General features: G+C 33.2%; 1 protein-coding gene across 2 annotated transcripts in view; it reads right to left on the bottom strand.

Annotated features, from left to right (window-relative positions):
* Window positions 1-14,846, bottom strand: part of LOC119606004 (protein lozenge) — a 33,139-nt gene that overhangs the window by 13,218 nt on the left and 5,075 nt on the right. Inside the window, exons 2-3 of one of the 2 annotated variants that reach the window (XM_037959363.1) lie at window positions 14,440-14,679; window positions 502-1,089 (exon numbers count right to left, since the gene is read on the bottom strand). In XM_037959363.1, coding sequence (XP_037815291.1) covers window positions 502-1,089; window positions 14,440-14,679 — 828 coding nt within the window. The remainder of the gene's footprint in view (window positions 1-501; window positions 1,090-14,439; window positions 14,680-14,846) is intronic. The other variant, XM_037959365.1, reaches the window with a different exon arrangement.

Raw genomic sequence — 14,846 nt, 5'->3', positions numbered from 1 at the left:
TAGAACAAAAGGGAGGAGGTTTACTTTTTCTAAGTCGGTTTTTTATCTCATGCTTTAGAAATTTTAAATGTTTTTGAAAAAAAGTTTATCTGTGAAGTAGTTTTTGTAACCACAACATATGAACAACTTGTTTGTAAGATAATTTTTAATGAATATAAAATTAACTCATAGGAAAGAAGTAATACTTAATTAAGCGCCTTTTTTAAAGAGATAAGTTATCATTTTATTTGCTTTGATTTAAAACAAAGTTCAAAACAAAGGCTCTCTTTTAAATGTTAATATCACACAATTGGTCTTTCGAACATGGAGGGGTTCATATAAGGTAAAAAACAAGGCAGTACAATCAATCTTTATGCTAATTTTGTTGTCCTTTCTAAGAAAGGACACTATCAATGGCTGTTGTTACTGCTTATTTGTTTCTTTCGAAACTATTAGAAGTCAATTCGTATACATCAAATTAATATGTTTCAATTCTTACTAATTTAAATAAACGATTCTCACCATTTAACAAATAATCAACTTTTAACTCCTCCCCAACAACCGCATCAATTACACCATATTTGTCTTCATACATGTGGCTTTCAAAACTATTCTCACATTCAATAACCGATGATGATGATGATGACAAGGCAGACGTTTTAAAGTGACCACTATTGCCAACGACACTGACCCCACCACCACCGCTATCATCAACTCGACGACCATCATCATTACTAGCACCAGTTTCGTTATAAGAACTAAGCGAATAATTCGAAAGGGACGACGAAATGGACGAAGTTGTGGCATTTATTATGGTCGTTGGCAAACTTAAACTAAACTCATCATCTTGATCTTGATCGTGTTCTTTTATTTTTTTCATTTTTTGTGATTTTCGATTTATTGCTGTTGCTGCAGCATCAGCAGTAGCAATTGTTGATGGTGGCGGCAACAACATTGTTCTAAATGTGCGACGCGTTATAAACAACTTCGACTTACTTGTTTTTGAGCGCGGTTCACGAGGTCCATCGACTGTTACTTTTATAGCCTTCGAATAGGTAGCCACCTGTCGGGGAAATGTATCCACAGTGATGGTTAAAGTGAAACTTTTACCTGAAAAGAGAAGAAAAAAGAAACAAACATAAACATAAATTAGATTTTATAGGGTCGTTTAAAACAATTGAAGGAGTAAAACAGGTGAAAACTCTTTATGGTAGAATTATTTTAAATCTGATAATTATAAAGAAAAATTGCATCAAATTTAAATGAAATTACTACAACTCTTATTGTGCTTACAAAACAAAAGAAAACAAAGAAAAGTTTTAACACAATTTAGTTACGGGGAAACAAAAATCTCAATTGGCAATGGATGGTTGCAACCAACGTTTAATAGATGCAAATCCAGAGAACGAACGAACGAACGAACGAACGAATGAACGGAACGAACGAACGAACGAACGAACGAAACGAACGAACGAAACGAACGAACGACGAACGAACGAACGAAACGAAACGAACGAACGAACGAACGAACGAACGAACGAACGAAGAACGAACGAACGAAAGAAACGCCCAAACGAAACGAAAACAGAAAAAGAACGAACGAAACGAAAAAATAACGAAAGAACGAACGAACGAACGAACGAACGAACGAACGAACGAACGAACGAACAACGAACGAACGAAACGAACGAACGAACGAACGAAACGAACGAACGAACGAAACGAGAACGAACGAACGAACGAACGAACGAACGAAACGAACGAACGAACGAACGAACGAACGAACGAACAACGAAACGAACGAACGAACGAACGAACGAACGAACGAACGAACGAACGAACGAACGAACGAACGAACGAACGAACGAACGAACGAACGAACGACGACGAACGAACGAACGAAACGAACGAACGACGACCGAAACGAACGAACGAACGAACGAACGAACGAACGAAAACGAACGAACGAACGAACGAACGAACGAACGAACGAACGAACGAACGAAACGAACGAACGAACGAACGAACGAACGAACGAACGAACGAACGAACGAACGAACGAACGAACGAACGAACGAACGAACGAAAACGAACAACGAACGAACGAACGAACGAACAACGAACGAACGAACGAACGAACGAACGAACGAACGAACGAACGAACGAACGAACAACGAACGAACGAACGAACGAACGAAAACGAACGAACGAACGAACGAACGAACGAACGAACACGAAAAAACGAACGAACGAACGAACGAACGAACGAACGAACGAACGAACGAAAACGAACGAACGAACGAACGAACGAACGAACGAACGAACGAACGAACGAACGAACGAACGAACGAACGAACGAACGAACGAACGAACGAACGAACGAACGAACGAACGAACGAACGAAAACGAAGAACGAACGAACGAACGAACGAACGAACGAAACGAACGAACGAACGAAGAACGAACGAAAAGAACGAACGAACGAACGAACGAACGAACGAAACGAACGAAAACGAACGAACGAACGAACGAACGAACGAACGACGACGAACGAACGAACGAACGAACGACCGACCGACGAACGAACGAACGAACGAACGAACGAACGAACGAACGAAACGAACGAACGAACGAAGACGACCGAACGAACGAACGAACGAACGAACGAAACGAACGAACGAAAAAACGAACGACGAACGAACGAACGAACGAACGAACGAACGAACGAACGAACGAACGAACGACGACGACCGAACGAACGAAACGAACGAACGACGAACGAACGAACGAACGAAACGAACGAACGACGAACGAACGAACGACCGAACGAACGAACGAACGAACGAACGAACGAACGAGAACGAACGAACGAACGAACGAACGAACGAACGAACGAACGAACGAACGAACGAACGAACGAACGAAAGAACGAGCGAGCGAGCGAGAGAGCGAGCGAGCGAGCGAGAGCGAGCGAGCGAGCGAGCGAGCAGCGAGCGAGCGAGCGAGCGAGCGAGCGAGCGAGCAGCAGCGAGCGAGCGAGCGAGCGAGCGAGCGAGCGAGGCGAGCGAGCGAGCGAGCGAGCGCGAGCGAGCGAGGAGCGAGCGAGAGCGAGCAGCGAGCGAGCGAGCGAGCGAGCGAGCGAGCGAGCGAGCGAGCGAGCGAGCGAGCGAGCGAGCGCGCGAGCCGAGCGACGAGGGCGAGGAGCGAGTCGAGCGAGCGAGCGAGGAGCGAAGCGAGCGAGGATCGAGCGAGCGAGCGAGCTAGAAGCGATGCGAGCGAGGAGGAGAGCGAGCGAAGCTGAGCGAGCGAGAAGCGAGCGTGCGAGCGTAGCGAGCGAGCGAGCGCGCGAGAGCGAGCGAGCGAGCGAGCGAGTAGAGCGAGCGAGCGATCCGAGCTGAGCGAGCGAGCGAGCGAGCGAGCGAGCCGAGCGATCGAGCGGAGCTGAGCGAGCGAGCGAGGCGAGCGAGCAAGGAGCGAGCGAGCGAGCGAGCGAAGCGAGCGAGCTAGGAGCGACGAGCGAGCAGGGGAGCGATCGAGCGAGCGAGCAGCGAGCGAGCGAGCGAGCGAGGCGAGCGAGCGAGCGAGCGAGGCGAGCGAGCAGAGCGAGCGAGCGAGCGAGCGTATCGATCGATCTATCTATCCTATCTATCATATCTATCTATCTATCTATCTATCTAATCTATCTATCTATCTATCTATCTATCTATCTATCTATCTATCTATCTATCTATCTATCTATCCATCTCCCATAGCCAATAAATAAAATATAACTTGTCTTATGTAAAGAGCTTTTACTGTTTCTCATTTATTTCTTAAGTATTTTCGGCAGTAAATTATTGAAAATATGGCCCAATCTGTCTTCTGGTCTATAAAATTAATTTACTTTCATCTTTTTTTCTTGTTGTAGTAACTTTTTACGAGAATTTAGATTAATTTTAAGTGATCGTAACACGCGTCATTAACAGTTGGCGGTCTTTTTAAATGTTCGTTTGCCACCAGTTTTCAGCAAAAACTTAAATTTGTTAAGATATTGGTATAAAGGTGTTTTAAGCACTTATGTAAGAAATGTTTACGCTTTTCGAAAGCGTTAATAATATTTATTAACTGATTTGACATTTGGGTTTTAAAAATAAAATTATAATTTTACTCATTTTTCGGGTGTGTAATAATTGTGGGTAAAAGTTTTAAAACTTGCAACTTCAAATAGAAATTGGAATTGCATTTAGTACTAAAAGAGACCTTTGAAAGTGTTAAAATATCATTTATTTTAAAATTTGTTTTTGAATATTTAGTTTTTAAATATTTATTCATATTTTTAACAATATTACCAGTTTTAACCACACTTCATTTAATGCAAATTTAATATCTTAAACTAATTAAAAACTTTAGATATAATTTATAAAAAAAACAACATAAATTTATTTGTATTACTTCTTTAAATTTTTGGGAATTTTCCTTTAAAATATAAAAAAATGACTTGTCTAGAAAACCCCATCTATTTGTGGTTGAAAATTCCCCCAATTGAAAAAAAAAAAAATACAATAATCATAAGAAATGATTATGGTCAAAAGCTACTTTACCGGTTCATTTAAATTTTATTTGCAAATAAACAACTGCAGCAAAAACATAACTTAATAAACATTATGTTGTTCTTTCATTAGCATATTTATTAAATGTTATTTTAAATGCTGCATAAAGAATTAAAAAAATATATACTCGTAAACAAATTGACCACCAACAAACTGTATAACATAAATATGAAAATCCTTTCATTTTTTTCAATATAAATCCTGCAAAAATATAAATTGTGTAAAAATATATATGTAAAATAAATAAAAGCAACCATTAAAGGGAAAATAATAATATCCTGTTTACCAAAAGTAAAAAAACGTATATAATATTGTCAATGTCACACATACTTTAACAAAACCGTAAAAAACAAATACAACAGCAACAAACAGTGGATATAATTCCTAAAGTAGGCAATAAATTTGTTTTCATAAAAACCATACATCTTATTAATCTAAAAATATATAAAACTTCTTCAGAATTATCTACAAAAGATCAAAATTTTCCTTTATTTTGTTTTACAAAGTTGGTCTTCAGATGAGAAGTCGGTGGATTCAAAGGTCACATATTTTTATCTTAAATTGAAAAACAGTTTGGAAACAGGATTTGATGTCTCCTAACACCTACATCAAATATATATTCATAAAGTCTGAAGACCTCGTCGCAGATCGGACTGCTTAAGGAATTGTATCGGAATTTTAGCAGAAATCGTATCAAAGATGAATCCCTCGATCTTTTCTTACTGTCTAATGTTCTCGAGTAAGTCCGATTATAAACTCTTCTTGTGTCTTTTGAGTTTTTAATAGATATGTGTTCTTAACAATATGACAATAAGCTATGAATGGATCGATCAGCTGTTATCCAAATTTCCCAAAAAAGGTCCTTTTTAATTACATTTCAAAGTCATTCGAGTAGCCTTGAACTAGCCTTTTGACTAGTATATGGACTAGACTATTGACAGGTCTATGGATTAGACTGTGAAAAAGTAGATTGACTAGTCTGTGGACAAGTTAGTTTTAAGAAAAGATTTCCATCCTGAGCACAACATATTCTTTAAAGATAAAAATTATAAAAAATTGTAAATTGAAGATCAGCAGAATGGATACAAAATGTTCAATAGGACCTCTAGTTTTTAATATACAAATCAAACCCACTGTGCGACATGTATGTATGTGAAAACATGACTTTAAAAGAATGTATTGCTTAATAAATCTTTAGCCTTGAAAGCTTCACTATAAAGAAAAGTATTGTCTTCAAGGTTTTTAGGAACAAAACCTTAAAATCTATTAAACAGTTAAGAGTCTTATACATATCCTTGAAGATTACACAAAGTGTTGTAGCCAGGACAATGTTAAAATATTTAACAAACTTTTTTTCAATATCAATTTAAAATTCAGCATAAACAGCAGAGTTCTAGTTACCAAAACTCTTCTACAGAATTGGTTACTTTATATGAGGAATCTCACAGGAAAAAGGTGGTTGGAGTGATGATTTTTAAATGTATGTGTGTGTGTGTAAGTGGATGTATGTGTCAATATTATTGTTGTATTTATTCCTTTACTTTTTCGTTGTTGTTGTTGTTCTATGTGGCTGAGGTTTTTGTGGTTAACTTGGTCGATATCCATCGGGCTCATATGTATAGAACAAATAAATATAAAAGAAAAACAAAACAGTATACTATTGCATTTACTACGCTTGCTCTCAATTGTATTTTGCCAAGCTAAAATAAACTCTCACCCTCATTCTCTTAAAAATGTAGTTTATTTTTCAGAATTCTATATGAATTGTTGCTGTTGTTGTAGCATTTATTTGCTGTTTGCCACAAATGAAGTGGGTGTAGTTGTTTTTAAGTATTTTTCCACCAACAACCAACCATACAAATGTTAGTAAATGTTACATTTTGTTGTTGTTTGTTTGTCGGTCTGACGATTTTTACCAACCATTTATTAATGCAAACATATACCGACACAGAATTACTTGTGAATACATTTACACGTTCATTGTACAGAGTTTGTTTTTTCCAACCAAGAATAACGAGAAGTGGCAAAATGAAACCCAACCCACAAAATTAAAAAAAATATATATACGATTTTTTTCTGGGTCTCTTCTGTTTGTTTCTTTGATTTTGATTTGAAGACAAATGAATTGTAAAAAAATAATAAAAAAAGAACCAGCTCCAGAACCACTTTTAATGGAAACAATTTGAATAATTTTGAAATAAAATGTCACTTTTTTTTGACTACGTAGGAGTTTTTGGTTTGGAATTAGAAGAAAAAATTATTGAAACAAGTACATGATGAGATCACTTTTATCCCAAAATGGCTTAAATCAAGACTTTAGTACTTGATTCAAGTTTTTTGATTCGAAAATTACTGTACTATTGAAACCTACAGGTACGGAAAGATATTTGACCCTATTATTCACTGAAACCGACTTACGTTTAAAAAAAATGCAATTTTGAAATACATATTATGGACTAATTCTGACCCCACGAACATTAAAGGGTTAATTTTGCTAAAATTTATTCTTAAGATATCTTAACATATTTTCCTTAAGTTTCTTCAGTTAGTTAGTTAGTAAGTTAGTGAGTTAGTTAGTTATTTAGTAAGTAAGTTAGTTAGCTAGTTAGTAGTTAGTTAGTTAGTTAGTTAGTTAGTTAGTTAGTTAGTTAGTTAGTTAGTTAGTTAGTTAGTTAGTTAGTTAGTTAGTTAGTTAGTTAGTTAGTTAGTTAGTTAGTTAGTTAGTTAGTTAGTTAGTTAGTTAGTTAGTTAGTTAGTTAGTTAGTTAGTTAGTAGTTAGTTAGTTAGTTAGTTAGTTAGTTAGTTAGTAGTTAGTTAGTTAGTTAGTTAGTTAGTTAGTTAGTTAGTTAGTTAGTTAGTTAGTTAGTTAGTTAGTTAGTTAGTTAGTTAGTTAGTTAGTAGTTAGTTAGTTAGTTAGTTAGTTAGTTAGTTAGTTAGTTAGTTAGTTAGTTAGTAGTTAGTTAGTTAGTTAGTTAGTTAGTTAGTTAGTTAGTTAGTTAGTTAGTTAGTTAGTTAGTTAGTTAGTTAGTTAGTTAGTTAGTTAGTTAGTTAGTTAGTTAGTTAGTTAGTTAGTTAGTTAGTTAGTTAGTTAGTTAGTTAGTTAGTTAGTTAGTTAGTTAGTTAGTTAGTTAGTTAGTTAGTTAGTTAGTAGTTAGTTAGTTAGTTAGTAGTTAGTTAGTTAGTTAGTTAGTTAGTTAGTAGTTAGTTAGTTAGTTAGTTAGTTAGTTAGTTAGTTAGTAGTTAGTTAGTTAGTTAGTTAGTTAGTTAGTTAGTTAGTTAGTTAGTTAGTTAGTTAGTTAGTAGTTAGTTAGTTAGTTAGTTAGTTAGTTAGTTAGTAGTTAGTTAGTTAGTTAGTTAGTTAGTTAGTTAGTTAGTAGTTAGTTAGTTAGTTAGTTAGTTAGTTAGTTAGTTAGTTAGTTAGTTAGTTAGTTAGTTAGTTAGTTAGTTAGTTAGTTAGTTAGTTAGTTAGTTAGTTAGTTAGTTAGTTAGTTAGTAGTTAGTTAGTTAGTTAGTTAGTTAGTTAGTTAGTTAGTTAGTTAGTTAGTTAGTTAGTAGTAGTTAGTTAGTTAGTTAGTTAGTTAGTAGTTAGTTAGTTAGTTAGTTAGTTAGTTAGTTAGTTAGTTAGTTAGTTAGTTAGTTAGTTAGTAGTTAGTTAGTTAGTAGTTAGTTAGTTAGTTAGTTAGTTAGTTAGTTAGTAGTTAGTTAGTTAGTTAGTTAGTTAGTTAGTTAGTAGTTAGTTAGTAGTTAGTTAGTTAGTAGTTAGTTAGTTAGTTAGTTAGTTAGTTAGTTAGTAGTTAGTTAGTTAGTTAGTAGTTAGTTAGTTAGTTAGTTAGTTAGTTAGTTAGTTAGTTAGTTAGTTAGTTAGTTAGTTAGTTAGTTAGTTAGTTAGTTAGTTAGTTAGTTTAATTGTTTGTTTCTTTGTTTCTTTAAAGATAAAATTTGATAAATTTTATACAAAACTTAAAAAATATTCGATTAGTTTTCATTTTAATGAAAATTTCAATAAATTTTGGTAAATTTTGTCTTTAAACTAAAAACACGTTATTTTTTTTCCTTTTTTAAAAGAAATCGATAAATTTTCCATTCTTTAATGAAATACCTCCATTTTTCTTTTTTAACAAAAATTTTCCAAAAATTTTCTTTTTAAAACATTTTCATAAATTTATTCTTTTAAACTTTTAATAAATTTTTAAATTTCTTCACATTTTTTCTAATTTAAAGAAACATTTGTTTTTGGGATTGAATATTCTTTAGGCTGGAGTTCGAGTCCCACTTGCCGATTTTCCTTCATCTTTCTGTTGACATCATTTTTTCATGAAAAAACTTGTTAATTAAGAAGGGGTTAACCTAACAATATGTAATTACGTATTAATAATTAACCATACAATTTCAGTTGTATTTGAAAATATTTGTTTCAAAACTGCAGACATCATGGAGCGTTTTTTTAATGCCATTTTTTTCTCTTGTTTAAGAGGGAGTCACCACTATAGCAAACAGAATGATTAAAATTTTATAAATCTTGTTATGATTTTTTGTTATTGTTGTTATTTTTCTAAAATAATTTCAAAAAACAATTACACTCGTCATGCCCCCACACACTACTTACTCATTTACTCACTCACTCAATCTAACACTCACTATGAGACAAACGAATCATTATGAAGACTGTTTTTGATAGCCGTGGACAGTTTTAATAGGCTGTTAAAAGCACAACAGAAACAAAATATTAAAAAAATCCTCAAAATTTAACAACAACTATACATATTTATAAAAATTTATGAAAATAACAACAAAATTATAATGGCCGTTTTCTAATAGCCTAAACAACAACAAAAAAATATTTGAACAAAAAACCCGTTGTTTTTTTGATTGAAATGACACTTAATCAAGCGTGACGCAGCAGCAAAATAATGTCCAGAAACAATAACAACAACAAACATAAACGAGGACATAAGTACAGTCTTGTTGTATTTAATAATTTTAAAAATATTAATGAGATTTTTTTTCTTAACGTTTTTTTTTTGTTAATTACAAAAAACTGGTCTATAGTAAAAAAAATAATAATAATTTTGATCAAAATCTTTAATTATTAAGATTTTCATTATTAGCTGGGTTTTAAAAAGTAAAATATTTTTAAAAAGATTTTACAGAAGATTTAGAGAAAATGACACGCGCCATTAATAAACCTTTTTCTGTTGTTATAATACAAAAAGTCAGCAGTTTAATTAACCCTTTTTTATTATGTGATCCCTTTTTACACATGTGGTTTTATGAGCTAAATATCAAAGGTAGTTATGAAAATTTTTTCCAAATGTTTTCTATTAAAAGAATAGTTCTAGTTCTTAGGCTAGTTCTTAGACTTGTCCATAGACTAGTTCTTAGACTAGCCCATAGACTAGTTCTTATTCTAGTCCATAGACTAGTTTTTAGACTAGTCTATAAAATAGTTCTTAGACTAGTTCTCCGACTAGTCCATAGAATAGTTTTTATACTAGTTCTTACACTAGTCCATAGACTAGTTTTTAGACTAGTTCTTAGACTAGTCCATATACTAGATCATAGACTAGTGCATAGATTATTTCTTAGACAAGTCCATAGAGCAGTTCTTAGACTAGTCCATAGACTAGTTTTTAGATTCTTTCTAAAACTAGTCCATATACTAGCTTTTAAACTAGTCCATAGTATAGTTCATATACTAGACCATAGACTAGTCAGTTCTTAGACTAGTCCATAGAGAGTTTCTTAGACTAGTCTATAGACTAAACCATAGACTAGTTATTAGTTCCATAGACTAGTTTTTTAACAAGTCCACATACTAGTCCATGGACAAGTACATATACTAGTTCTTACACTAGTTCATATAATAGATCTTAGACTAGACCATAGACTAGTCAGTTGACAAGTTCTTAAACTATTCCATAGACTAGTTCTTAGACTAATCCATAAACTAGTCCGTTGACCAGTTTTTAGTCTAGTTCTTAGATTAGTACATAGACTAGACCATAGACTAGTCCATAGACAAGTTCTTAGACTAGTCCATAGATTCGATCTTAGACTAGTCCAAAGACTAATTCTTAAACTAGTCCATAGACAAGTCAGTTCTTAGACTGTTCCATAGACTAATCAATAGAATAGTCAATAGACTAAACCCTAAGCTAATCTATAGGTGAATAAATAATCCATGGACTAGTCGATAGATTAGTTTTAGTCAATATATTATATTATTTTTGTTGGCGCAACACTCAGGTGATGACATCTGTTTACACAGAGCATTGTGTTGGAACTATGAAAGTGATGGGGAATACTTCTGCAGGAAGTTTGTTCCACATACGAACAGTATAAATTTTCTGTTTAATGTGTTCTGGGGTCCACTGGCCAATCGATCACAAATGGGTGTGTGCTTGATAAAAGAACATGTGTTGCTTAAAAATATACAGGTAACGGGAACAAGTTCCTTAATTTCAAAGAAACTTATTCCATTGTAGTATCGATAGAACCATTTTATTAATAAAAAAGCTAAAAACTAAAAAAACTTTAATTTAGTTTCGCCAGAAGCCTAATGAACGTATAGAGTAACAACAAATAAGAAAAAAAGAGTTAAAATTACTTAACGAATTAATCAAATTAAAATAACTCAATCAATTCATTAAAGAAACAAAGGCATAGATTATGGAGTAGAGTATTCCAAAATAAAAAACTGGAGCAAAACAATTTGTTTTTACGTTTACAAAAAAGAAACGATTTTCTTTTGTTAACAAGATTTTTTGAAAAATATGATTTTCTAATGACTTCATTTAAAACTCATACATGAATAAAGATTTTGAATCATTATCATTTTTTAGTTTTTTTTCCCCCGCAACAACACGTAAAAGTACTTTAAATATGAACAACACAATGGGATTTATTACCAGTTAAAGAAGAAAAAAAAAAGAGTTAAGAGATCATTATTACAATAGTAGGTTTTTGATTTCAAACAATGAAGAAAATCATTGTAAAAAGAGATAAATCAAATAATGGAGATAACGTTTTTTTAATGAATGGTAAATATTTTTGAAAAAGAGTAAAGTTTTTAAGTATTTATGAATTAAAACTAAAGGATGTTTTCGTTTTGAAAAATAAACTAAAGTATGTTCACCACTTTTGAAGTGGTTAACATTGGGTCTGATATATATAGAGAGAGATAGAAATTCAAATAAATTATTCAAGTAATTGTAGAAGTTCTCATTTAAATTAAAACTGTTCCTAGAACTTTTATTCCCCCAGTAGTTTTGCTAATTAGTTTATTACAACAAATGTTACTTATCGAAAGAAGTAAAAAAACAGCAACTTGTAACACATGTTGCAACACAAACAAAACACACAAAAAATGACATGCAATGTCAAAATAACATTGACCTTAACTACACACATGTTTCCCAAAAGCAAAAACATTTGTAATATTTTCAAATTATTGCCACACAAACCAAAAAAAGGCGCAAATGAATAAAACACTACTAATCTTCTTCTAACTAATTAATTGCCAAAATTGAAACCCCAGAGAAATGTATGAATGAACCACTCTTATATGTAAATGAAAACTTTACCTGTAAAACCTGCTTCAAAATATTGGCATGTCCTGTTTGAACGTCCTCAAGGGGCAGAGATCAAAAGGCACACAAATAAGTAGTTTCAAAGTAACCAAATATAAAGTATTTTTAAATCGATTATACAATAAATATAATGTCTATAATGAACTTTGGAAAAAAAGTACATGATATTGCGTGCTAAGCAAAAAAAAAAATAAGATCAAAAATATAACGATCATTGTGAGGAACATGATCTTTGGCTTTTGTGAGTAGTAAAGTGCCAATAATGTGTAAAAGGTCCTTTGCTGTATTACACGCTTTTTTCTTGGATAAATGAGTTGATTCTTATGGTTCATGACATGAGACCTTAATAAAAGAGAGATAGAGAGCAGTTTTATGCCCTAAAATGATGTCAGTTGCTGTGTAACTTACTGTCTTACATACAAACACGCTTCACAAATGATATTTGCCAGGGATGGAAAAGTTACTACTATTGTAGTAGGACTAGTTAATATAGTTATCCATGGACTGCTCAATAATTTCGCCAATAGAATAGTGCAGATATAGGCTTCTCCTTAGACTAGTCAAAAGACTTGTCCATACACTATTCCATAAACTAGTCAATAGATCAGTCAACACACTATATCATAAACTATATAATAGACAAGATCGCAGACTAGTCAATAGAGATGACCATAGACTAGTCAGTAAACCAGTCAGTAGTCTAATCTAAGTACTCTTCCATAGACTAGTTCCTACACTAGTCCAAAGACTAGTCAATAGACTAGTTAAGAGACTAGTCAACAAATTAGTTAATAGACTTGTCAATAGACTAGACAATAGACTACTTAATAGACTAGACATTAGACTAGTCATTAGACTAGATAAAAGACTAGTCAAAAGACTAGCTAATAGAATAGTTAATAGACCAGTTAACAGACTAGTTAATAGACTAGTTAATAGACTAGTTAATAGACTAGTTAATAGACTAGCCAATAGACCAGTCAATAGACTAGGCATTAGACTAGTCAATAGACTAGACATTAGACCAGTCAATAGACTAGATAATAGACTAGTCAATAGACTAGACATTAGACTAGTCAATAGACTAGACAGTTGACTAGACAATATACTAGTCAAATACTAGACAATAGACTAGTCAATATACTAGTTAAAAGACTAGTCATAGACTAGACATTAGACTAGGTAATAGACTAGTCAAAATGCTAGTTAATAGACTAGTCAATAAACCAGTTAATAGACTAGTCAATAGACTAGACATTAGACTAGTCAATAGACTAGACATTAGACTAGTCAATAGACTAAATAATAGACTAGTCAATAGACTAGATATTAGACTAGTCAATAGACTAGACAATATATTAATCAAATAGTAGACAATAGAATAGTTAATAGACTAGTCAAAAGACTAGTCCATAGACTAGTCCATAGACTAGTCAAAAGCCTAGTCCATAGACTAGATATTAGACTAGTCAATAGACTAGATAATAGGCTAGTCCAAAGCATAGTTCATAGACTAGATAATAGGCTAGTCCAAAGCATAGCTCATAGACTAGATAATAGGCTAGATAGTAGACTTATCTGTAGACTAATTAGTGGACTCGCCAATAAGTAAAGCTGTCACTAGGCGATTCCACAAGACTAATCCATAAACAAGTCAGTAGACTAATCCATAGTCTAGTTAATGGACCAGGAGAAAAAAACAGTAAAGTAATTTCTAATCAACTAGGCTAGAAAGTACTAAGTACAACTAGCTAATAAACAAACCGATTAACTAATCCATAGACTAGACAATATACCAGTCCAAAGTATAATCCATAGAATTGATAATAGACTAGACAGTAGACTAATTCGTAGACTAGTAAATGGACTCGTCCATAAGTAGACTGACTTCCCTAACTTTCTGGTTAAAATTAATACTATTTTAAAATTTCAAGTTTCCATGCCTGAACTCTACTAAAATGATCATTCATTTAAAATTCACAAAATAAAATACATTTTAAGGAAGCATTGAACTTAAGCTTGGCAACGACTTGGTTTGTTTTTTTCTTTTCTGTGAACATTGGCCATGATTGCATGCTGACCTAAGGCCATAAACAAGCAGGGTTAATGTGACGACTTCTGTGAGTGAACTTCTGAAGTGAACAATTTCCCCCCGAAAACAAAAGAAAACTTACAAATGACGTGAAGATCAATATGCAAAATATTTACTTGAGAACAAGTATGAACCAAAAAAATTCATTCATCTCTTTTTCTTTTGTAAAAATTTCAAATTAACAACTTACCTCTACCGCTACGTCCCACAAATCTAAGATCATTAAATTTAGCCACTTGATCTTTCATGGTTGTCTTCTCATTACGCAATTCGGCACAGTAGTTTTCATCATTTCCGGCCCTGATATACACATTCGTGCCGTCTCCCACATCCACCAGGGCCACTACTTTAAAGGCAATCGGCAGGGTTTTATTGGAACGCCAATGGGTGGGTAGGGCCGAACAGAGGAAATAGGGATTACTGGTGCGTACTGTAAAGAGAGGAAGGGAAAATAAATGAAATTAATAACAAATTTAATCCAAATACATAAGATTTTCTTCAATACTTCTTAGTTTCCAGCAGGATAAACACAAAGCGATCGTCAAAATGAAGAGATCACTTAATTTTATCCTATTTATGCTAATTTTGTACATTATT

Source organism: Lucilia sericata, unplaced genomic scaffold, assembly GCF_015586225.1.
Source record: "Lucilia sericata isolate MDLA Ls3-8-SP2 unplaced genomic scaffold, ASM1558622v1 Contig000544F_arrow, whole genome shotgun sequence".
In the NCBI taxonomy this organism is placed as follows: Eukaryota; Metazoa; Arthropoda; class Insecta; order Diptera; family Calliphoridae; genus Lucilia; species Lucilia sericata.
The sequence above is the reverse complement of the archived record's forward strand: the minus strand, read 5'-3'. Positions and strand labels throughout refer to the sequence as shown.